Genomic DNA, 24,943 nt, shown 5'->3' with positions numbered 1-24,943 from the left:
CAGCTCTAGCCAAGCCTCTTCCTTCTGATCCTGTAAAGCAGGAGGAATACTCTCCTTCCACAAGCTCTGGCACTGTCAGGCAGAAAGAACCGCTCCAAGGAGGAGACCTGCCGCACCAATGACACTCTGTGGTTCAGAGAAGTGAGTTTGGACCCCAGTGGTACCACCAATCCGTGCCATGATCTTGGACGAATGACGGTTTCTTCACGTGGAAACAGTGAGAGCTCCAAGCCCAGGGCAGGGGTGAAACTTCACGGCACCTGCACCTAGCAGGTACCCGATAAATATGCATTATTCCACTCAGAAGATGAAGCAGGATATTCATTTTTGAAAAATATTTATTAAAAAACTAAAGTGAACGTGGCAAAAACAAACGAACCCAACACATTCCTTTAAACAGCAAGCAGATGACACTGGTTATAAAGCGTTTCCAACTCTACTCATCTAGTCTTTCCCACCATCTAAGTCAAGGAGGGCCACTGAAGGAAGCCACGTGTAAACAGGTCTTCTGGACTAGTGATGAGCAAAAAACGACGTGAGAGCCATCAAAAGCCATCTGACTCGCTTTCCTAGGCAATCCACCCCGAACACGAGACCGTGACCAGCTCTCAGGACTGTGTTCATGGGGGTCTGTAGTTCTAGTTTTAATTTTGGGGTGGGGGGGTGTGTGGATGAAATAGTAGAAAGACAAGCGGTATCAGCAGAGGGCAATCTTAAAGCACCTTTAAAATCTGGACCCTTTCCCACAATTTAACCCATTAATTCTCAAACTTTACTGCTGGAAAGAATCCCCTGATGAGATTGTTAAATTCGCAGGCTCCCCAGACTGCACGTTTCAGGTGAGCCCTCCAGGTGACTCTATGCACATTGGTTAGCCATCTGGTTTGAGAAACACTGTTTAAATTGCATTGAAACAATTCACCCCCCCTTAAACACAAGATAAGAGTAAACTTAAGGAATCTGCTGACAGTCACTGTGCTTTTGTCAACTTGCAGGGACCAAGGCGGGGAGGCAGGCAGGAAGGGGCCTCCGATTCCTAACATACGGGTCTAGAGGAGCCCGAACGACCCGTCAGGTGCTGTTCAGGAAGTAAATAAAATTGAATAATAGAGTTGATTTTAGGTCACAGAGCGGCCTCCAAATGACTAACAGGCCAACCTCCTCCGTCCCAGTTTAATGAACTTTGTTGAGCCAATGCCAGATGGGAAGCTGCCGTTCACACAGAACACGGGGTAACTGTGGGTCTTGACTTGTGAAGACACAGTGAATAAAACATCTATAAAAACCTTTATTAACCATAAAGCACTATACCCAGATCATTTCAGTACATCACGGACAACACGTAGAAATAGTCACATTGATTCCAAGGTTCCCGTTATCTGCGAAAAGATGTGCTATGGCTGTGTCGAACACCAGGCAGTCGCTGTTCATGATGGCCGAGGACACGCCGTCGTGGATGGACCGGGGCGTGGCCTCCCAGGTCAGTCTCCTCCGGTTCCCGTTCAATTCCAGTCTGTAGGCGAAGTTCTCAGCCTGCTTGCGGGTGCCGATGAGCAGAACGATGGCGAAGAACTGCTGGTGGCCCTCGTACTTCTCTTGTTTCTCCAGCACCAGCATGAAGTGATGGCCGAAACACGACTGCATCATCACCCAGTCCACAGCCCCCGGCAGGTTAATGTCTGTGGCCAGGAAGACGATGTCTTCTCCCTGAAGGGTGGTGATGCTCTTGTGGGCGTGCATGAGATGGGACATCACAGCTTCCAGGGACCCCTGCCACTTGCAGGAAGCACCGGGACAAGGGCAAGAGTAGGGACGGTATTCACAGATGTCTTCGTGCTCCGGCTTCTCCGTGTGGTGTAGGGTCAGGGAACAGCCCGTGGTGGCGTACTGCGGGGACAGAAAGAGTCAGAGTGAGACCTCGGGCCTCCTCAACCTCTATGGGGGCAAACCTCTAAGAGCCTTCACCCGCTCAGGTTTCCAAGACTTAAACTGCATTCTTATTTCAACTACTTTTGCTCGAGAGGAGTTAAACCTCGAAGACTTCAGAGTTTCAGTGCCTATTCATCCTCAGTACTGCTGTGCATAAAATCAGGGGCACATCCCGAACCAGGAATGAACTGCATTCCTGCCCCTGTTCCAACACTTAAAAACATGAGAACTCAAGTGCTCTTACTATAAATGTCTCAAACTAAATTGTGAAGCCAGCCCTAGAAAATCTGGCCTTTTCCTTATTTTCTGTGAATTTAAAGAATTTTTTAAAAGAATTTAGAATTGCTTAGGGGTAGGATAAGGAATATATGTTATCTCCAGACTAGTTTTCCCCTACAGACAATTTTGCAGAGAGTATAATTCCCCTCCATTGTCCCTGTCCACTTCTTCCTGGCTCAAATTGTGACCAGCAGGCAGCCTGTGGGAAGGCTGCCCTGTGGTTCCCTGCTCTTGCTGCTGGAGTGACCAGCCCAGGGCAGAAGAGAGCCCGCTGGACTTTCCCCAGACCCCTTCCTCAAGTCCATGTGCACTGCACATCTCTTCATGACCCGGTGGGTCAGGTCCTCGTGACAGGCCCGGTAAGAAGGGGAACTAAAGTGGGTCCTGGAGTGGCCGCTCGTCCTAGATGAGTTTTCTGACAGTCTCTCCCTCCAACGCTGCCTTAATAGGGTGGGAACAAAACCTTTTTCTCCCTGCACTCAGGATGACATTCCTGATGGATACATCACATCCATCATGAGACAAGACCACGCCAAAAGGAATTAGATTTCTATACCCAACCTTCATAAGAATGACCACGTTAATTCCCAGATACCAGATGGAGAATCAGCTCACAAGCAGACACTTGCCCAGAGTACTATGCTGTTGTTTTGCCGAGGATGACGAAACCTGAATGACCTTTTCAGGGGAAACCAGAAGTTAGCTCCATCCCCCTCGAGCCCAGGGTGGCAGGTATGCCATCTGGGTTCCCCCACTTGGATTCCCCTGCCCCCTGTTGAGACATGAAGACACCAAATAAGTGAAGAGCCACGTCATTTTTCTTTTTTTTTTTTTGGCCGTGCCAGGCGGCTTGCAGGATCTTGGTTCCCCAACCAGGGACTGAACCCAGGACCACAGCATTGAAAGAGCCAAGTCCTAGCCACTGGACGGCCAGGGAAGTCCCCCGTGTCATGTTTCCAAGATGCTACGTCCAATGCTCAAAAAACAAAACGAAACCCCACAGCTGTTTTTGCTTCTCCCTACCCTGCTTTAGGGAATAAACCCCTTATAAACTTTAAATAGGTCACATTCTCGTCTTTACAGCTGAATTCATCACTAGCAACAAGCAGACACTGAGCATCTTCTCCTTTACAAGACCCTAAGCTGTAGTCACTGAGTGGATACAGAGCAGAGAAGGCAGCTACCACCCTTAGGGAGATGAGTCTCCCCTGATACGGAAGAAGAGGGTGGCTTAAAGAGAGAGACGCAGCTCCTTCCTCCTCTGTACCTAAAGTGAGTTATAACGGTCTTCAGTAGAAATTGGCAGAAGTAGTTGACCAGTTACTTACTTTGCCCGTAGGAATTGTGTATTCATCTTTTAAAACCACAGACTAGGGCTTCCCTGGTGGCGCAGTGGTTGAGAGCCCGCCTGCCGATGCAGGGGACGCGGGTTCGTGCCGCGGTCCGGGAAGATCCCACATGCCGCGGAGCGGCTGTGCCCGTGAGCCATGGCCGCTGAGCCTGTGCGTCCGGAGCCTGTGCTCCGCAACGGGAGAGGCCACAACAGTGAGAGGCCCGCGAACCGCAAAAAACAAAACAAAACAAAAAACCACAGACTAATTTTAAAAGCACAGGTATAAGAAACTTAATCAGGAGAAACAAATTTATTTATCCATATATATTTATAGTTTGTGTTCCTAATAGTGTAAGGCCCTAAGACACACCTCTATTAACTGTGTTTTAAATCTAGGGTGAGGCTCGGAATACAGAGCCTTCTGATGGTTTTCTGTGAGTGATGGGTGAGGCGCTTCTGCCGGGTGTTTAAAAACACACATCCACACAATAAAAATAGCAAGAATTGGCCCAGAGCCTGGCAGATTCCCTGGCTGAAACAAGCCCTCAATACTTGGTTCTGAAGACCTTTCAGCATTGGCTGTTTACCACAGCTGCCTAGGAATAATTCCAGGAATGAGATGCACTCTGGCACAGAGTGTACAGAAAAGTACCACCTGCCCCTCTTCCCCAGCCCAAAGCCCCAAACCACTCCAGGTTCACGAAGTCAAACGTACAACAAATATTTATCACCTAGCAATCATTTTAGAACTTTTTCTTGTGTAACTCAAGTAGGAATATTTATATTCTGAATTACTGGTTTGCCTTACAAGTCACACACTCTTCCTTCGACCCAAATACAGAGAACAGGGGACCTCCCCAGATTACACGAATAGACCAGGCGTTACTTAGCATCTGTGTGGACAGTGACCTTATGAGAAAAGATCTTGCTACGGCCTCTATTAACTTAAATAAATATAATTTTAAAGTGTTAATGTGCTTACTCTGCTTTTCGTAAGCAAGCTGAACGTTAATGCCGATCTATTCCTTCTCTTTTCCATCACGGGCGAGGGTGTGTCTTCGTGACCATTGGCATCACTGTTAGGACGACTAGATTAGAGGTGATCTCTCAAAAGGAAAGATCTAAACTTTCAACGTGTGTGCACTCACACGCACACATACACGTGCGCTCTCGTGCCACACTTCATACTTGTGACAGTCTCGCCATTGTTCTCGAATGACGTTCTTGTCACCTACATTAGGGGCGCTCCTCCAGGGATCAGAGGGCAGGCTTCAGGGTCTGTGAATTCCCCGAGACTGTCTATAAAATGGTCTAGGTGCCACTGAGGAGCAAACCCAAACGGCACTGGTCCCTGGGCTTGTGTTTTCTCGACAAGCTCCAAGGATTTCTAAGGGCTGCCAACCTCTGTGGTGCAGATCCTGCCCCCTGTGGTGTTTGCTGTCAGAGGGGCCACATCATGCAACAATAAACGGCTCAAATACATCAGAAGAACGGGTAACTATGCAAAGGAAGACGGGGTGGGGGGCGGTGATAGGTGATTTCAAAGTGGGGAGAGGTTGAGGAAGAGGGCGGATGGGAAGCCTCACTGTGGATGAAGCGGACTGTGGATGGTGCAGGTCCATCCAGTTTTCGCAGAGGGTTAGTGGAGCAAACAGTGGGGATAAAACCTAAGTGAGGAGGAGGGCCCAGGCTCCGTCTGGGACGTCACTGACAGTTTAGTTTACTTTCCGGGTTTCTCTACATCACTGTTGACAAAGAGCAGATGAGTCTGGGTTTGGGGGGCTGTGCATTGGAGGCCGTTTAGCAGCATCCCTGGCCTCTACCCCTCTACCCCCACCCACCACGTTCTGACAACCAGAAATGTCACCAGGCCTGGCCAAATGTCTCCTGGGCGGCAAAATCACCCCAGCTGAGAGCCACTGATCTCCAATGAGTGACAGAGCCTGGCGGGCCTGCCACACTCGCAGCCGCGAGGAGGGGCCACACCAGGAAGCGGTCGGGCTGGTCACCGGCCCGGCCAGCGGGCGCTACCCAGGGCAGCTCAGGAACGCCAGCCCTGACGCACGACTAGACCTTGATGGCCTGTGCAGCGTGGAGGGAGCCTGGGGCACTGGTTCCACCCGTTTCACAGACTGACTGACTCATCCTGGCCACGTCGTCACTGGTGGCCACACCAGGGTCAGAGCTCTGTTTCCGGGTCCTCTGCTGCTCTTTTTCGGCACACGACAGCTTAGGAGTCAGACAGTCTAAGAACCACTCTCGAGAAAAAGAGACAATTTCCATCTGCCTTGATGCCCGTACCCTCCACGGAACACACACACACAACACCCAGCGTCCACAGATACACTGCTTCTGGAAGCAGGTTCGAATACGAACTTCTTCCTTGGGTGGCAAGGAGATAAAACAGCCCTGATAGCAGCCCACCCTAAGGAATGAGGTGGCGGTACCTCACAAACAAGTAACCAGTAATTAGGCCCTCCCAGCCTTCCCTGGCCTCTGGCAAGAAAGTCCTGAGGCTTCCCTTCTCTCAGTCTGGCTGGGGCCTGCCCACCCAAGGGGAGGGTTCAAAGGATGCCCGCTTTCCTTGAGACGCCCGCTTCTTCACTGCACACTCTTGTTCCTGAGATAAAGCACCTGGGCTGCTTCGCAGAGGGCTGTCTGCAGCCTGGGACACATCCATGGTTATAAATGAGATTTCTCCACCGGCAAGTATCTGCTCGTCTCTTCCGGGGCTGAGTGGGATGTGCTTTAAGTGAACCTCTTTAACGGGAGGTTAGGGGCGACACGGACACACACAGGAGCTCAAAGCTAAAGAAGAATGTGTGTGGCATGGGGGAGATGGCCCAGCAGAGTGAGAAACAAAGCGATGTTGAAATAACATTTCTGACTTCTCTTTTAGAAACCCTGCACGTTGCGATGGCTCAAAAGTCTTGTGCAAACACGTTCTGCCATGAAAAGGGCAACATGTGACCCGGTGCCTCATTCTGATGTCTTTGCAGAGAGCAGTAACTAGTGCCAATTGTTTTCTGGACGTGGGGTTTGAAGGTTGTTTTACTCAGGCTGGAATTTAGACAAGGTTTTTTTCCCTTTTTGGCATAGAGACACCTTGACACTCAAATACACACGACGAGGTGTGTCAGAAACGTAGTCAAACACTAGACACCTGTTATTTACCTAAGAAACGCAGGCATATTATATTTGTTTACGGAATGGGTATATAAACAATTCTTAGCTTGCATGCTAGTTAAGGTCATGGATCCTGTGGCTGGTTTAGAATAAGTCTTTTCACCTATTTAATCAAATCTGAGTCCATGCGATTCAAGAACGACTTGCTGGACTCCCACAATCAACAGTCTATGACACTGGAGGCGCCGTGCACAGAAGCACGTCCCTCCTGGGGACTGTGAGGTAACCGCCTTGCCTCCCCTGCTTACCTCCTAGGAAACAGTGAAATGTATTCGCAAAGTGTCTGCCAGCGCCTCAAACGAGAATGGCTCAAGAGAAACAAAGTACAATATATGTTGTGCTGCTGATGCTTATAAACTTTTGAATTAAATCCACGAAACGACCTTGTCTTGGAGTAAGCGTAAGCAAAACCAAAGTGCACTTTCTTTCCATCTAAATAAGCTGTCATCGTCACAGAATGCACACTGACAGCCAAATGCAATGTCTGACCCTGGACTGGGAAACCAAAATTGCTACAAAGGGCATTGCTGGGGCAACCACTGAAATTTGAATATGGACTATAGATTAGATAAGAATATCTACTGCATATCACATTATCACCTTATTTACATAAACTATTTGTGCGGGGGGGGGGGGGGGGGGGTGTTTATAGCTTTTCTGAAGCCTTACATAGATGGGGAAACATGATGCTTTCGTCGTTTTGATGGCTATATGTCCCTCTTGCTTAAAATGTGTTTACAACCACTGGTAGAGTGGGTGTGATTAGAACTCAAGTACCCAGTGTCCTGTGTAACCTTGGATTGAGCCTACCTACCTACCAAGTCACCTCTGAGTGGGTCCATAAAGCTACCTACTACTCAGCCCTTAGCTGTTATTACCAGTGGAGAATTTCAGACGTGGGCAACAGGAGAAAGTGACATCTCTTCTTTATTATAATAATCATACTCACCCTGCATCTGTCTGTCTAGCATCCTTCCTCTAAGAACTTCAGCGGATTTTCACTTAAACAGTATATTCCTCACCTCTGCTATGAAGTAGTGCAAAGACATAATTATCTACCCATAGTGCAGTAACAGTTTCACAGAGAAGACAGTGTCACTCAGTACTTGAGCTGTCAAACAGTGGTGAGGCTAAGAAAATACTGACATTTAACTTTATAAAACTTTCTTCCAGAGAAGGCAATGCTAATTCACATCTTAGGCTCAAAAATTCCTCCTTTTTGCCTAAGAAAAAGTCGACGAGCCTCACGGGGCAGAGTTTTCTTACTGAAGGGGACTTGGTGGAAGAGTCTGGCATCTTATTATTGCAGTCATCTGAGAACATCCTACTCTTGGGGAGGGGTGTGTGTGCATTTGGTCTTACAAAGACTCCTTGGGCTGGCAGGGGGTTCTTTTTAATCTTGGAAATGTTAAACAAAAGTTGACTTTTGACCAAATATACCTCTCATCTGACCATAGCTCGAGCTAGCAGGCAACCCCACAATGGCTTGGAGAACCAGTTTTGTAAGGTCCCTTCAGAGTCTCTGTTCAAGCAAACAAAAGCGTCGTAAAGTAGGAGCTGGAGTGAGAGGCGGTATGGGCCTTGTCCAGACTTTCTCAATACACCCTTCCCGCCAAGCTCCCACCTGCATGATCACGTTCACTGCCCTGCCCACCCTTCCAACGGCGCTACGATCCCTCTGGACGTTTTTCTCAGTGAATGCAACTGAATTCACAAGAAGGCTGAAGCGGTAGGGTTGCCAGATGTAGCTAATGAAGATACACGCAGCTCAGTACGTTACAATGTTTGGGTTATACTTACATCAAAAAATTATTTATTTGAAACTCAAATTTAACTGGGCATCCTGTATGCCCAGTTAAATAAAAGGCCCCTTCTGGTACCACTACTGCCATCCCTCCAAAAGCCACTACGTGAGGCTGGGATCCCTGTTCCTCAGCTGGTGGAGTTGGTAGCAGAAAGGGCAGGAGGTTATGTGTAATTATAAGGCACATTCTGGAGTTTCTGCTCCCCAAACTAACAAACTTTGGGCAGATCTCTTGGGGGGATGCTAACCGTGTCCTACTTCCTTTACAAAGTAATTAGGAGGATAACGTGAGGTAATGCACCCAGCTCGGACCAGGTAAACAACATTTTCTACAAGCACTGGCCTTCCACACAGCCCCATCAGGATCTTCCATCCCTTCCTTCTCTGTGGGCATGCCACTGCTCATCCTTTTTAATTTTAAAAAACATTTTTATTTATTTTTGGCTGCGTTGGGTCTTCATTGCTGCGCGCGGGCTTTCTCTAGTTGCGGTGAGCGGGGGCTACTCTTCGTTGCGGTGCGCGGGCTTCTCATTGCGGTGGCTTCTCTTGCTGCACGGCACTGGCTCTAGGTGTACGGGCTTCAGTAGTTGTGGCACACGGGCTCAGTAGTTGCGGCTCACGGGCTCTAGAGCGCAGGCTCAGTAGTTGTGGCGCACAGGCTTAGTTGCTCCCCGGCATGTGGGATCTTCCCGGACCAGGGCTCGAACCCGTGTCCCCTGCATTGGCAGGCGGATTCTTAACCACTGCGCCAGCAGGGAAGTCCTGCTCATCCTTTTTAATGCAGCTCCAACACCACCACTGAGGGAGGCCTCCAGACTCCTGTGCTCCTACTACTTCAGAAGGGCTCTGTTGGCACATCTATCTCCAGAGTTAGACTCAGAGTTTCAGAAGGATGGGGTGGGAGGGGTGGGGCGATGGCTGGCTAGGCAGATGGTTTGTAGGAAGAGAGGGCTTGGGGCTGCAGGGGATTCCAAGGCAGGGGTGGGTCTGATGAAAAGTTAGTGGGTCATCAGGAGGGGCCAACTCTCGCCTGATGTTACATGAGGGAGAAAAAGCAGGCAGCAGCATTAAGAAAAGCAAAAGGATAACACCCATTGCTGGTGACGCTGGAGAGAAGTGGGCACTTGATTGTAAATGATTCTACTGAGAAGGCAATTTGGCTGTATGAGCAATAGCTTCTGATTTCTGCACCTACCCTTTGGCCCTATCATTCAACATCTAGGAATGTATCATTAGGAAATAATTATTTTCTTATGCACAGGGATTCAGTTATAGCAGTACTTTTCTTTCTTTTCTTTTTTAAACACAGTAAGAAAACAGAATGATTTAAATGACCACAAACTGGAGTTGGATTAAATAACTGATACATTCACAATCAACATTCCATTCCATAACATTCCAGAGTTATGGAGCTGCAATACTATGCAGCCATTAAACAGGATCTTAAGGAATACTTATCAGTGTGGAAAAGCAGTCACAACGTGTTAGATGAAAACAGGTTATGAAATAGTATGTGGATTTCCCATCTGACTTGTTTTTCGTTGTTTGTTTGTATATTTTGATGTAGCGGTAAGTTTGCAAGGACCTATGCAAAAATGGTGCAGTGGCTATTCTGGGTGGTGGGGATTACAGAAAATAATATCAAATTGAAATCTCCCATATGTTCTACATTAAAAATAACGATCATGGGCTTCCCTGGTGGCGCAGTGGTTGAGAGTCCGCCTGCTGATGCAGGGGACGCGGGTTCGTGCCCCGGTCCGGGAAGATCCCACATGCCGCGGAGCGGCTGTGCCCATGAGCCATGGCCGCTGAGCCTGCGCGTCCGGAGCCTGTGCTCCGCAACGGGAGAGGCCACAGCAGTGAGAGGCCCGCGTACCGCAAAAAAAAAAAACAAAAAAAACCCCCCAAAAAACCAACCAGAGTAAGAGGTAGCCTGGGGAAGAAGGAGTGAGCCAAAGACACTACCTTTATTGATTGAAAGTTATAAAACAGGGCCCAGGTCCACACATTTAACACAGGTTACCTTCCATCCATCTCGACAAGTGTCTGTGGCTGAAAACTGGGAAGGGGATAACCTTTTACTCACAGACACTGTACAGTGTAAAATTCATTACAATAAAGCCTTTACCCAACTGGAAATGAGAATGACAGCTTCCCAATTTTTAAGAAACGAATGGAGAAAGATGCACACGTGGGGCAAAGTTGATGAAATTCTGCTAGGGAATTTTCTGTATCTCTCACAAGCATCAGAAAGTACACTCAGGTTTAATATAAAAACACATTTGCGGGCTTCTCTGGTGGCACACTGGTTGAGAGTCTGCCTGCCAATGCAGGGGACACGGGTTCGAGCCCTGGTCTGGGAGGATCCCACATGCCGCGGAGCAACTGGGCCCGTGAGCCACAACTACTGAGCCTGCGCGTCTGGAGCCTGTGCTCCGCAACAAGAGAGGCCGCGACAGTGAGAGGCGCACCGCGATGAAGAGTGGCCCCCGCTCGCCACAACTAGAGAAAGCCCTCGCACAGAAACGAAGACCCAACACAGCCAAAAATAAATAAATAAATTTATTTTTTTTTAAAAAAAGTAAAATAATTTTTTAAAAAATTTAGAAAGAACCCCAAAAAACCACATTTGCTCAGGAAGCCTTTCTGTGTGACTCACCAGCAACACACAATGGCTCTGAAGGCTGGTGTTCACTCTGGCAGATGTGTACCGACTCTGTGCCCCTTTCAAGGAGTGAGGAGGACCTTACGGGTGGGAATGAGAAATGTCACAGTTCACAAATTTCATCAGATGTACAAGTCTGGCTCTTAAGACATTTTACACTGAGGTCTTACTGTAGTCATTTGTATACAGCACTTTATATGCGGCTTCACAAAAAAAGGGCAACTCTAATCCATTCCTAGGCTGGGGACTTCATAGGTCAGGCCTGCTGTACCTTTTGGCTCTGCTTGTACTAAAGATCACCTTTAAGTAACAATGATTTAGTCTAGTTCCAGGCGGTGGCGACCTGTGAAAGATCTTGGGCCAACTCTGTAGAATCAGCATTAAACGTTGGTACTCTTTCCTAGTTGGGGCTTCTGTTCTTGATTTTATATTAAAAAGCTGTCAACTTTGTTCTTGAAAATCTTGAGCCTCTCCAGAAATGCACATGGACCCCAGTGCCTGCCAGCACAGGCTTTTAGGAGGCAACCTGGTCAACTTCAGCCAGGAGTGAGGACGGCAGGGACGATTTCCAAAGTAAAGGATTTTGTCTTAGGGGAATTACTGAGGCTCAGAAGAGATCTTTGAAATTGTTTTGGCAAATCAGCTTATACCCTCAGAATTTTAGGTGACTGATCACCCATCACCTAGCAACCACTGTGATCCCACCCATCTTCCATCTGATTTGGTGAAGCAGAAGCCCTCTGCAGCACTTCTGATCTGAGAGCGCCCACCAGCTAGGGGTTATCTCCATTCTTTTAAACTGATGAACAAAAAGGTTCAAGGAAGAAGTGACTGGACTGAGGTCACAGAAAGCCAGGATGAGAACCCAGTCCTGTCTCCTGCGTAGTGCCCTTTTCCCTTGGACAGCTCGCTAGATTCCCAAATTTTAGGGCAAAAAAAGATCCTTGGTATAATCATTTAGTTCAACTCCTTCTCTTAAAGGCACTCAGGTGCCTTGTACAAAGTCAAACATCTAGTCAATGGGACAACAGTTCAGGTCTCCCAAAGGCCAGAAGGTTGAGCATTCTCTCTGGGCAAAACAAAGATGAAAAGGGAATAAGCTGTAACAGTTGGGGCCTATCAGAGTTTCAAAGTTCACGCATGCTCAGAGTTAAATGAGAACTTCCAGTCTCAATGGATGCTTTCTAGAAGAGAACCAGGTCAGAGGTTGCACACTGGCAGCTGGAATTTGGTCTGCAGACATGGTTGGTTGGGCCTGCAAGTACTGGCTTTACATTTGAATTTGGCCAATGTTAAAAAAAAAAATTGAGATTAAAAAAAAATTTATTTATTTATGGCTGCGTTGGGTCTTCGTTGCTGCACACAGGCTTTCTCTAGTTGCGGCGAGCGGGGGCTACTCTTCATTGGGGTGCGCGGGCTTCTCATCGCGGTGGCTTCTCTTGCTGCGGAGCATGGGCTCTAGGCACGCGGGCTTCAGTAGTTGTGGCACACGGGCTCAGCAGTGGTGGCTCGCGGGCTCTAGCACGCAGGTTCTGTAGTTGTGGCGCACGAGCTTAGTTGCTCCGCGGCATGTGGGATCTTCCCAGACCAGGGCTCGAACCCGTGTCGCCTGCGTTGGCAGGCGGATTCTTAACCACTGCGCCACCAGGGAAGCCCAAATTGAGATATGTAACATTCAAAAAATCCAGATTTCTGGCTTTTCTTGAAAAAATCCAAAGGTCTGGCATGGCTGCATCCACATTCCCATCCCTGCCAACCGGCCAGACTTGGGCAAAAGTTGCCCTCTTTGAAGGTGGCATGTGTGGTCCAACTCCCAACCACCCCCACCGCCCCTGACGTCACCCGAACCTGAGGCCACGTGTCAGATGCCTTTGTCCCTCGCATTACCTGTCCCTGCTGGTATTTACAATTTGTCCCTACCTGACTAGATGAGTCCACACTGAGGAGCTTTTAACTTTCAGCTGGATTATCTAATTTGACTTTTGTTTTTTGAGCGACACTAACAACACTGTCACAATCCAACTGCAGGGAAGACTTAATCTGACAGAGGCTTTCCAGTTCCGTAATTATCTGGTGATAATGCTGCTAGAAACTTTGAGAGCAGCCAGAGAAAAAGTGGAAAGAAAACGTCTCACAGTGTAAGTGGGCTGAGATGGTCGAGCATTTCCCACGGCTGCGAAGAGAAATACTTGGCTAATATTAAAAGACACTGTTGAGTGGGGGGCACCGATGTGTCAACCTTCACTTCTCCCCCTACACCCACGCTCCCCGGAGGTGGCGGTGGGTTTGAGATAAGGGGATAGGATGCCTAAACTTCTCAGGCGTGGCCCAGGCCATAGAATGGACTAAAAATACCACAGGTGGCAGACAGCCATGCTCTGATAGAGATCCTTTTTTTAAAAGGAGACCTGAGCTAATAGCGCATATGGTGCCCTCTATCAGAGGTGCTGGCAGGACTCTAGCCTTTAATTATGTGACCCCACACCTGCATAAGGAAGCTATTTGACAACGCATCCATTTTGGGCGCAACTGAAGCACAAGCAGTTCAGAGCTGGGTTGAAATCCCCCCAAATATTAGGTCTGTCGGCGGTTCCCTCCCTCCTCTCCCCGCCACCCCGCCGGATCTTCTCACTCCACAAGCCCTACCACATTCCTGCCAATGAATTTTAGAGTCAGCATCTATGTTGTCTCATTGGGATGTGTCCATCTGGTGAACTCATCCAGTCGGATGATTTTGTTACCGGTGTCAACCTCAAGTTATGCTTTGGAGCCTTGGAGTATAAGCTCAGATTCCAAATCCCTACATAGTGAGTAGTACAAAGGATGTGTGCCTTCCGAATGCAGGTTTATGGGCTGGTCCACTGTGTGATCTCGACAAGTCACTTAACACTTAACCTCTCTATAGGCGCTTGTTTCCTCACCTGCGAAAAAGAAAGCAAACTCATAAAAGATGACCCATGCAAAGGAGCTGGCACGCAAAGGGCATCTAACAAGCATTCCACAGAGCCTCCCTTCTTTTCATGGAATTCTGGAAGCTACAGGTCCTCAGAAGTTGAACAGTCCAATCTCCTCATTACAGATGAGGACATCAAGGCCCCCAGAAGTGGTCTTGCAGGCAAACAATGGCAGTGCTAGGCAACTCGTGAGACCTGGCTTCTGGTATTTTACCCAACATCCGTTTTCTCCCATGAGCCAGCCCATGAGAGAGACTCAGAGGAGGCAGGGACAAGTGACAAGGCAGTCCCTATGATGTGCAGGGGCAAGTGTGAGGCATAGGGCCTGCTAGGCAGACCTAGTTTGCTGAAGTTTGCCACAGACCTCACCATTCCCTATTGCTCTCGGCCTCCCCAACACACATTATCGCAGCTGCTTGCTGAGCCTCTGTATCCAGCCAAGTTTGGTTGATCCAAACTAGCTGGCTGAGCTGCCCTGTCGACAGTCTGGATTACTGATCACCCAGAGTTGAGGCATGCATACTCCAGCTCTACAAATCTCACACATATGCATGCGCACAAAAGTGAGCCCCCAGGTCACTTTCTAAGCTCGGTTCCTGGTCTGCAGGGCGATGGTTGACCCTGTCTAATTTCAGCTTGCAAAGCGATGGCTTTGTCCAAGTGCAGTCTTACAGAATGGGAACTTGAAAAATCACTGACATGTACAGAAACGCTGGATACCCTTGATTCCCAAGAGAACTCTTCTTCAAGAGAGACCTCACATTAGGAAAGAACACATGCTTCAATAGGAACCAGAATCTTGGATCCTGAAAGTGAAACTTCATACTTCAGACAGCATGTTGTAACTGTCCCTTTCCCTTTCTCTAGGGAGCAACATAATGCTTTTATGATACTGCTTTTTAAAAATAAATTAGGGATAGCTGACTGATATCCAATGCTCATTTGTGACCTGCAATTCATCTAAAATAATTTCTTTTATCAGCCACTGAAGGTTTGGGGGAAAGTGAAAGGCTGAGAAGATGGCTCCCCAGAAACCCTGTGGGGCATCCACCACCTCCTCACCCAGGCCCCACAAAATACCTCAAACCTCAAATATCCACTCTTATGTCACCTATCGCCAACCTTCTCTTGATCGCTAGGCTGCCACCTTCTTCACGACCCTAAGAAAATTTTGGAACTATTTTGTCTAAATTTTATAACAACCTACTACTGGGCTGGGTGAATTAGGAAGCATTACATGAGGAGTAGTTGAAAGCGGAGTCATTTATTAAGGTTGACTGAAAACCCACAGCCCAGACACGGCTTCAAACCCTTATTTGAATACGCTATTTTAGACCTGACTTGCGGTAGGGCACAGACCAAATTAAATCACTCATTTTACTGACTTGAGTCCCAAGCTTCAATTCTCTGCTGGACTATTTTTAATTTAAAAATAAGCTCTTGCCCTATAAAAGTAAGCAGCAGCAATGCAAGACAGCCTAAATGGCCCAAGAGACAGTAGTTACTTTTACAAAAAAACACATAAGTATTACTGACATTATTTCTAAGTTCAGAGAGTGAACTTTATGGTAAAATTCTAGGTTATAATAAGGTAACATAGAGAGGTATGTCTCTGAAACTGCTCCTGAAGATTTTTAAATGACAGATGTAGGTAAACAGATGCTACAATATGACCACACAATGCAATATTATGCAGTCATTTAAAATACAAGGAGGTAGAGCTAGGTTGCAGATATAGAAAAATACGTGTGATGAAACGAATTTAAGACAGCAAGTTGCAGAAGCCATTTTTGGAGAAAAACTTATGTGTGCATATATAAACCTTTCTGACACTGACATCTACGATTCTATATTCAGCTGCGGAAGAGCATATTTATATATGGTTAGAAAAAACCCTATGCAGATGCATACTAAACCTAACATTGGTGGGAAAGGAGGTGCGACAACTTGCTCTTCCACTTGACTTCTTGTCTCAGTGATGTGCTTTTTTTTTTTGCAAGATCATCGATAATTTTTTAACTAAATAAAAAATAAAGTGATGGGCTTTAAAGAACTGTAACAACCGCTCCTGCGTGCCCTTCCTGTTAAATTCCCATCAACTCTTGCTTTCACCCCACTTAGTGAAAAAAACACAACTCCCCAGTTCTTGGAAGCCTGGGAGAGGGAAAGGCGTGGCTTACAGGGTTCTCTTGTTGCTGGAGGAAAACAGGCTGTAGGCACCCTTTTTTTAGCTACCCTCCCGAGGGCTCCCACGTGTCAGGGGTGCGCTGAAAGCAGGCGCGGGGTGCAGGAGGAATACAGTAGCAATTCTTCCAAGCCCAGCGCTGGTAAAGGGTGCGTTTGGTTCGCCCTTCCCCCCGCTCCTCAATCCCCCAAAGATAGTCAGCTTCCCGGTCCAAGTTTTACTTGGGCGGCCCAGCTCTACCCTGCCTGAGTACACGTCTGCAGAGTACGCAGGCTCCGGGTGGGGAGAGCATGAAGTGTTCTAACAACGATCGCGTGCCAATTAGGCTGGGGTCAGTGATCGGGCAGCTGTCAGCCCAGAGCTACTCTCAAAGTGGACAGGTGGGCATGGGGGAGCGTCGACAAGGTGTAAACATTTTTTTTTTTTTTTTAATAAGAGAGATGCCACCTGCCTCTCAGCGCCTGAGAGTGGGCTGGAGGACACAGGAGTTCCGGGAGGTCGCCGGGTGGAGGTGCGCGGCTGGCACCTGGGCTTACCTTGCAGGGAAACAGGACTGCCGAGGCCACCTTCTCCATAGCCAGGTTCCTGATGCTGGGCGTCAGGGCGCCCCTGCACGTCGGGCAGCAGCTCAACTTCTGGCGGCATTGGTTACACACCAAGTGCCCGGCCTGGCACTGCAGGATGGGGGGCAGGACATAGTCAAAGCAGACCGGGCACTCGAAGAGCGAGGTCAGCTCGTGGTGTTGCGGGGACACCGGGCCAGCCCCGCCGCCGCCGGGGCCCGAGATCACCGCCGCCGCGGCGGGCACCGCGGACGAGCCGGGGCCCGCAGCCGAGATGGTGGCGGCGGCCGGGGGCGCAGTCGGGGACTGAGCGTGCTGGGGCTGCGGCGGCGGCTGCTTGCTGCAGGGTTTGTTAGCGCTGGGGCCGGTGGAGGACGGGCGGCTCATCGCGTTCCGAACCAACCATGGAACTGCGGGCGCCTGCCTGCCGCGGGGCCGCCGGGGTCAAGGCGGTGCGCGCCCCGCGGGCGGCGGGCTCCTGGGCAACGCCACCGCGCCCAGCCCGGGACCGAGCAGCGGAGGCGGTCGGCGCCGGGCAGGCGGGGGAGGGGGGCCGAACCGCGCTGACGATCTCCGCGGTCCCCGGCGCTCCGAACACCCCTCCGCGCCCCCAAACTCCTCCTCCCGGAGGCGTCGCAGCCCCGAAGCCTAGCGGTGCGCAGAACCACGGCCCACTCGCTCCTGGAGCGGCAGCTGACGCAAGCCCCGGGGGCGCGCGCGGACGTGACGCTTGGATACGTGTGCGGCCGCCCAGGCGCGCGGGGACTGGCAGAGCCACCCTGCCGCTGGAGCGCCGGCTCCGCCCGACTCCAGCTGGCAGCACGGGGAACCGCCTAGCGCGGGCGCTTCCTGCCGGGGCTGAGGGCCCGACCCGCGCCAGTGAGCATGTCCGGTCGCCGCTGTAGCCGCCGCGCGCGGGGTCTTGATATTCCGGGCTGCGGAGGCGGGGGCCGCTCTTTGGGAAGGCGTTGCCCAAGCCCTCTGGCCGCACCCCGGGGAGTCACGCCGACGCTTCCCGCGGGCGCAATCCAGGACAACTTTAGGCGGGGCGGGGCCTTGGATGGTGGGCGGGGCAGGACGCGGGCCCCCGACTACAACAGGTCGGAAAAAACCGAGACGTTTCACTTCCCTGGGTTGAGTCAGCAGCGCGCGGGGGAGGCGTGCCGCTCGGCCAGGCCAGCTTTTAGTCTGGAGCGCGGGGTCAGGACCCGGAGCTTTGGGCGAGAGCAGGGCAAGGGTCTGGGGTTGGGTCTGCAGCGGGCGCGGGACCTAGTGCTGGGCTGTTAGGGGTGTGTTTGGGTCACTCCTTTGTCCTGCTTCCCAAGATGGAGAGGAGGTAAACTACTCCTTTCTCATCGGACCTGCCGAAGCCTTCGTTGAATCGAGCGCCTTTGACTTGCTAGCAGGCCGGGGAGGGAGTTCGTGGACAGAGTTGGCTAAAAGGAGAGTTCGAGATCTCCAAAATCTAAGAATGTCAGAAATGTGGCTTGGGTCCTGAAGCCCCCGGAGGACAGTGGGTGATCCTCCAATACAACGCATTCTCATCTTTGAGATCCCTTCAAAGTCCAAGACTTTGGTGCAAGGTGTAGGAGAGACGGTGGTAAGGACTGGGTGAAGAACGGTGGCCTCCGCTTACCATCTGTGTGACTTTGGACAAGTTCTTTAATTTCTCTGTGCCTCAATTTCCTCATTTGAGAAAGTGGAATAAAAAGAGCCCCTATTTTATAGGTGGGATAGTGAGGATTAAGTGAGTTTGATATATGCCGAGAACCTGGCCCATCATAAGCACTGCTTAACATTAGCTGTTATTTAAAAAAAATACTTAGTGAATGTTTAATAATATTAATGAGTATCAGTGAATAAAATCTGTCCAAGAAATATACTGTTAGAGGCCGGAAGAAAGAAAGCTTAATCTTATACAGGGCATCTAGAAAGACTACATGCATGGAATTGGTGGAATTTGATCTAAATCTTGAAAAATAATAGATGTGATGTCATTCAGTCATTCAGTAAATGTTTCCGGAGCATTTATTATGTACCAGCCACTGTTTGGGCTCTGAGAATGCTTCCAGTTTAGCCTCTGTTATAGTAAGGGAGCAATGCCGGTAACCAAACACTCATGGAAGAGGTTTTCAGATGAATAGGCGGGGGTGAAGATACTGTAGCAGCAGCTAAAGCACAGTGAGGGAATGCATTGGGACTTGGGAGTGTGGAGATGGAGCATGGGAGCCTCAATTGGCCTGATAGGACCTTTATGTCAATGTCAAGGGGTAGCCACGGTAGGTTTTGAAAGGCACAATAACATGGCTGAATCTGAGTTTTTGGAAGGGTACTTTGGGGAATACAAGAAAATAACTGATATTTATTGAGTGTCCACTATGTGCCAGGCATAGATGGTTCTAAGGACTTTGCAGTAATCTTACATGATGGATATTATTGTCATCATCTCCATTTTACAGTTGAGACACAGGGAGATTAATTTGCTCGAGATCACACAGGTGATCATATTGGAAAAGCTTCAGAGCCCTCCTTCTTAACTACTAGCCTACATCCCTTTCAGTTATACCCGACAACTACTTACAGTCTGGTTAAGGAGTCAAGGTTAGCACACTCAACACAAAACAGTTACACAGCTGTAATAAAGCACTGAATTTTGTGGGTACACGTTACATAAATTCTTTCCTTAGCTGGCCATGAGAGGAAAAAATGTAATCATATTCTGTTTGTTTCATTTTTACCTTTTTATAGCATAAAGAACACAATAGTGACAACAACAGAAAAAATAAATCACCCAGTTTCACTTTTCTTGGAGAAGATAGAATATTTTCCACTTTTCATTTAAAACCCAAGCAAGTGGAATTTATTACTAGAATTTGTTTTCTTTCTCTCCAGCTCTGGCCTCTCAGTGCAGGTGGCCACCATTCTCAGATCCTACTGGCACTCTCTGGAGAAGTGGGTCCCTACCCTTGTCATGTTGATATGAGATTTCAGTATTCCAGCCAGCTAGGCCCTGGGTGTTCTAAAAGCAATTTGGTTTTAGAGGTGTTGAAACAAAGGACAGAAAAGCAATTCTCTGCAGGGAGAATTTGGTTTACTTTTCCAAAAATACAACGAATCCATCCACTCGTACCCTGGCAGACGCCTCCTGTGATATGGAGACATTTCTTCTTGCTTCCTCCTTCACATCATTGCACTTCTGATTACGTTGACCTGGGTAATTAAAAAAAAAAAAATCTCTGGGCAGTTGCTAAGGGTGAGTGGGGTGAGCATACGCAGGCTGACTGCTCGCCCACATCAGTGACCTCTCCAGGCTGCCAGGCTGGCCTTTCTAGTCCTTCTTCCATCTTCCTGCTTCCTTGGGGCTTTTGAATCAGAAAGAAGTGGCTTTGCACACTGGGCGCTGTGAACTAGAGCCCTCTGTCAGGAGGGCCCATGTGCTGAGTTGTGTTTATTTGCCCTTGGGAGTTGCTGCTACTGCTGGGTGACTTGTGGCCTGGGGAGGGCAGGGGGGAAGGTCCAGCATTTTGTTGTCGCCTAATTCATGACCCATTTACCACATCTGCTGGAGGACAGGTTGGCTTCCTTCCCCCACCCACTGAGTCCTGGATTGCACAAAAGGGACATGTGTGAAGTAGGACACTGCTCCTTAACCCATGTCCCCCTCTGTACTACCCTTTAAAGACTAGGGGTAGGGACTTCCCTGGTGGTCCAGTGGTTGAGAACCCATCTTGCAATGCAGGGGGCGCTGGTTTGATTCCTGGTCGGGGAACGAAGATCCCACATACTGCAGGGCAACTAAGCCTGCGAGCTGCAACGAAAAATCCCGTGTGCTGCAACTAAGACCTGACGCAGCCCATAAATAAATAAATATTTTAAAAAAATAAATAAAGACTAGGGGTATAATAAGTAACAATATCAGGGTGGGTCTTGTTTGTAAAAACTCACAGGGGACCCCTAATCTCACCTAAACCGCTGAGCAGCCGGTGAGAAATGCTTCAGCTAGGCAGACAAGCTCTCGGATCTTCTTTCTGTAACTTACAAATTGTGTGGTTTTGCAAATGAGGCAGCTTCTGCAGTCAGGCAACTGGTGTGCATTTTCAGAGTGAAGTGTGGCTTTTTCTGTTTAGAGGTAGAGGTGACTCAGGAGTGCACTGGAGCTTGCTGGCTGGAAATTCCGATAAGGGGAGAGATTGTGGGAAATTTGGAGGTGACTATGAGGCCCCCCTGGTAATTATGGTAGGTACTTTTACCTTTAGAAAGTACTTTTGTTTCTGGGGTAATTTCCACGTGCTCAAACTTCTTTTGAATAATTAGGGGTCTTTTAAGGCAAGTGTTTCTTGAACAACCACTGCAGACTTAGTACTGTGCATTGTACAAAGTAGGCATATGCATTTGCATTATTCTTGTATCCATACTTAGCTAATATTTCTCTAGTGTTCATCGTGTGCCGGCCACTTTTCTCAGCACTTTACATGTTTTAATTCTCTTAATTCTCATAATGTCTCCTATAAGGTAGATGTTTACAGATGACAGAACTGAAGTACAGAGAAGCCAAGTTACCTGGAGTAAATAGCCTTTAATTAAGATGGCTCCGATGATCCCTCTTCCTGGTGTCTGCCCTCTGTGTCATCCCCTCCCTTCAGCTGACAGCCAGAGGTGCTGACTCACTTTATTTATTTATAATTGAAATATAGTTGATTTACAATGTTGTGTTAGTTTCAGGTGTACAGCAAAGTAATTCAGTTGTACATACGTATGTATATATATATATATATATACACATATATATATACTCTTTTTCAGGTTCTTTTCCATTATTGGTTATTACAAGGTGTTGACTCTAGTTCCCTGTGCTATACCATAGGACCTTGTTGTTTATCTATTTTATATATAGTAATGTGTATCTGGTAATCTCAATCTCCTAATTTATGCCCCCCACCCACCCTTTAAATGAATAGATGTGGCCAAAGTGATAGAATGGTACTTCTGAGATTAGGTTACAAAAGACTAAGACTTCTGTTTAGTGCTCTCTCTCTGTCTTTCTCCCTCCGAGCCCTCTCTATGGGTGAAGCCAGCTGCCACATACGAGCAGCCCTATGAAAAGCCTCACACCACAAGGAACTGATGTCTCTGGGCAACAGCCAGCAAAGACTCCAGGCCTGGCTGACAGTTTGATTGCACTTGTGAGAGCCTGAACCAGAGGATCCAGCTGAGCTAATGCACAGAAACTGTGAGACAATGAATGCCTGTTGTTTTAAGTCACTGAGTTTGGGGCAATTTGTTATACAGCAGCAATATGTAACTAATACACTTGTCCAACGTCAAAAGCTTGTGTGTCAGAAGAAATGCAAAGTATAGATCCTCTACTTTGTTTGTCTTACATTGTTTTTATCATAATGCTACTTAGGTATATAGAAACAAACCTAGGAATAAGGTTTTTATGATTATTTTTATATACAGCTACAGAAATTTAAAAACTGGAATACTGAAAAAAATCTAGAAGTCATTTTTATTTAAATTTATATTTTTAAAATGATAACTTCATGTGATGGAAGATATGCTAAAATGAAGTCATTTAGTTTGGAACAACTTCAGTACCCATCAGCAGGAGAACAGCCTATGTAAAGACATCTTACAGAATCCTCTGAAATTCGGGAAAGATCTCTAAGGGAGACTTCTATATGAAAAAAGCAAGCTGCAGCCTAGAAGCCCCCAGATGATCCCATTTATGTAAATAGAACCAAGCAAAACAAAGCTGCTGTTTCTTTACATGTGCAAAAGGGCATAGAAAGCTTTGGAAGGAGACGGTGAACTGACGACGGTGATGCGTTCTGGGGAAAGAGTGTGAATGGGTGTAGAGGAGCTTTGCTTTGTATTTTCTATATTTCTGTAGTTTCTTTTTTTCTTTCGTCTTTTTTATCTTTCTCTATTCTTCCCCCCTTTTTTTGCAGTGAGGATTTATTCATGTGTTTCATGTGTAATTAAAAAAAAAGTGTTGTCTTTGTCTTCTAAGGTTATTTCAGTGTAGAATTTATTTAGCTGTAGGGTTGGTGCCAAAATGAGTGATACACAGAAGATCAGTCAGCCAGTCAGAAGAGGTAGTGCCTGTGCTGCCATGGGAAGGACCAGGAGCTTTGGTCAGGGTCTTGGGTCTGGGAGATGACTTGCTGAAATTTTGGTGTTTTAATAAGAGGAACTCAAAGGCAGTGTGTGCATAGAACTTGGAGATCCGGGAGAGGAAGAAATAGACAGGCTGGGGGGCCTGGTGCTCCAAGGGAGGCTTCCTGGGACAAGCGGAAATTCAGTCCTGGGCAGAGGTGAGGGTGGAGCTGTGTGCCAAGTAGTTGTGGCTCTCGGTCAGCTGACCAAGTGCAAAGATTTATTTAAGTCAATAGTGTCACGTTTGGAGGCCAAGGATAAAATCAAACCCAGGCTTGACTTCCTGGGGAGTTAGTAGCCCAGAGGGGAATGATATTAGTGAGAGCTCACTCTTACACAGTGCCGCTGTACATCTGACACCCTTTTAAGCACATAATGTTTAATCCTCAGAAGAACCCTATGAGGCATGTGCTATGATCCTATTTCATAGATGAAGACAGTAAGGACCTTGGAGGTTTAATATTTTGTCTTAGTCATACAGCTGGTATGTGGCAGAACCTGGATTTGGCAGGTGGTTTCAACTCCAGTCTCTGTGCTCTTAACTACTCGGCTGTCCTTCCAGAAATTCTTTGGAAACTCTAGTACAGTGTGGTAAATGCCATAATAGAGTTGGGAAAAGAGAGGAGGGTGAAACTGGTGCTTCCTGGACAAGTATGAAGACGATATTAAGAAGAAAGGACATCGTTTGGGTCTCAAAGTAAGAGTGTGACAAGCAAAGAAGGCGGTTAAGAATGCAGCCCATAGGGGCTTCCCTGGTGGCGCAGTGGTTGAGAGTCCGCCTGCCCATGCAGGGGACGCGGGTTCGTGCCCCGGTCCGGGAAGATCCCACATGCCGCGGAGCGGCTGGGCCCATGAGCCATGGCCGCTGAGCCTGCGCGTCCGGAGCCTTGGCTCCGCAACGGGAGAGGCCACAGCAGTGAGAGGCCCGCGTACCGCAAAAAAAAAAAAAAAACAAAAAACAAAACAAAAAGAATGCAGCCCATAGAGAAGGAACAGTATACATGAAGGTGTGGAGCTCTTAAAACTTTTACTGTCCCTGGGAGTCTCCTGTCCGCTGTCCTTTATGTACACCCTAATCAGACCCCTGCTTTCCTCCTTTTTCTGAACTAGCTGATGAGGTAGAGTTGCATACCAGGCAGCTCTCCCAGGAGTGTTTACTCCTAGGTCTCTCCCTTCATGAGACAAACAACATTTAGGCCTTTGAAGTGAAGAAAGGCAGAGCGGAAAGGGTCCCCAGTACTGCCCCTGTTCTCCCTGCATCCCTAGGCTTGATCTAGGATTCCCCAGAGAGGCTCTTCCATGTAGGGCCCAACACAGAACATGAATCATTGAGAGCCAGCAAAATTGACATAACCTTGAAGCCTCAAATAATACATTCCTCTCCTTCAACATCAATTTCATCAGATTAAAAATCCAATAACAGGCTGTCATTGAGTCTGAGAAAAGAGATGGTAATGAAAAGGAGAATCTGATTCCGTAATGGAAAGCAGGTGATTTTTAAAATTAGTTTCTCCAGCCGTCTGTGCTACAGAAATTCAGAAAAGGCAGAAAAGCCTGTGCATGTGTCTTTCTCCCCAGTTCTCCTGACTCCCCCCCGCCCCACACCGTCCTTCCCCTTCTGTTTTCTTGGACTTGGTGCGCGGCCCTATTATGCCTCTGTTTGCCTGCCTGGGACTCGCCGAGTTGTGCTCGCTTCTCCCTCCTACCAGCTCAGCCTAATTCTCTCCTCAGCATCCCACAATCTGTGCTCCGTGCCATCCCTGCAGCCCTGCAGAAGTCAGCTGGGGACTCTGCATCCTGCTGCTCTGTCACTGGCTTCCCTCCTCCAGCACCTCTTTGCCACCTCTGAAGCACAGATGGAAATAACTGGTAAATGAATGGCTGGA

At 48.2% G+C, this 24,943-nt stretch overlaps 1 protein-coding gene across 1 annotated transcript; it reads right to left on the bottom strand.

Moving 5' to 3' along the window:
* Positions 1–320: 320 nt before the first annotated feature.
* On the bottom strand, positions 321–17,924 carry SIAH2 (siah E3 ubiquitin protein ligase 2). Its single transcript, XM_004278172.3, has 2 exons — positions 16,872–17,924; positions 321–1,887 (listed from the first exon to the last, which is right to left on the bottom strand). Exons 1-2 carry the CDS (start codon positions 17,283–17,285, stop codon positions 1,330–1,332), a joined length of 972 nt encoding a protein of 323 aa, XP_004278220.1. The 5' UTR covers positions 17,286–17,924; the 3' UTR covers positions 321–1,329.
* Positions 17,925–24,943: the final 7,019 nt, after the last annotated feature.

Source organism: Orcinus orca, chromosome 5 (genome assembly GCF_937001465.1).
Source record: "Orcinus orca chromosome 5, mOrcOrc1.1, whole genome shotgun sequence".
NCBI lineage: Eukaryota > Metazoa > Chordata > Mammalia > Artiodactyla > Delphinidae > Orcinus > Orcinus orca.
This window is presented reverse-complemented; position numbering and strand designations above follow the sequence as displayed.

Coding starts and splice junctions, on each gene's coding strand:
- SIAH2 (XM_004278172.3), bottom strand. CDS start 17,285: ATGAGCCGCCCGTCCTCCACCGGCCCCAGCGCTAACAAACCCTGCAGC. Junction 1,888..16,871: donor CAGTCCTGTTTCCCTGCAAG/GTAAGCCCAGGT, acceptor CTGTCCCCGCAG/TACGCCACCACGGGCTGTTC.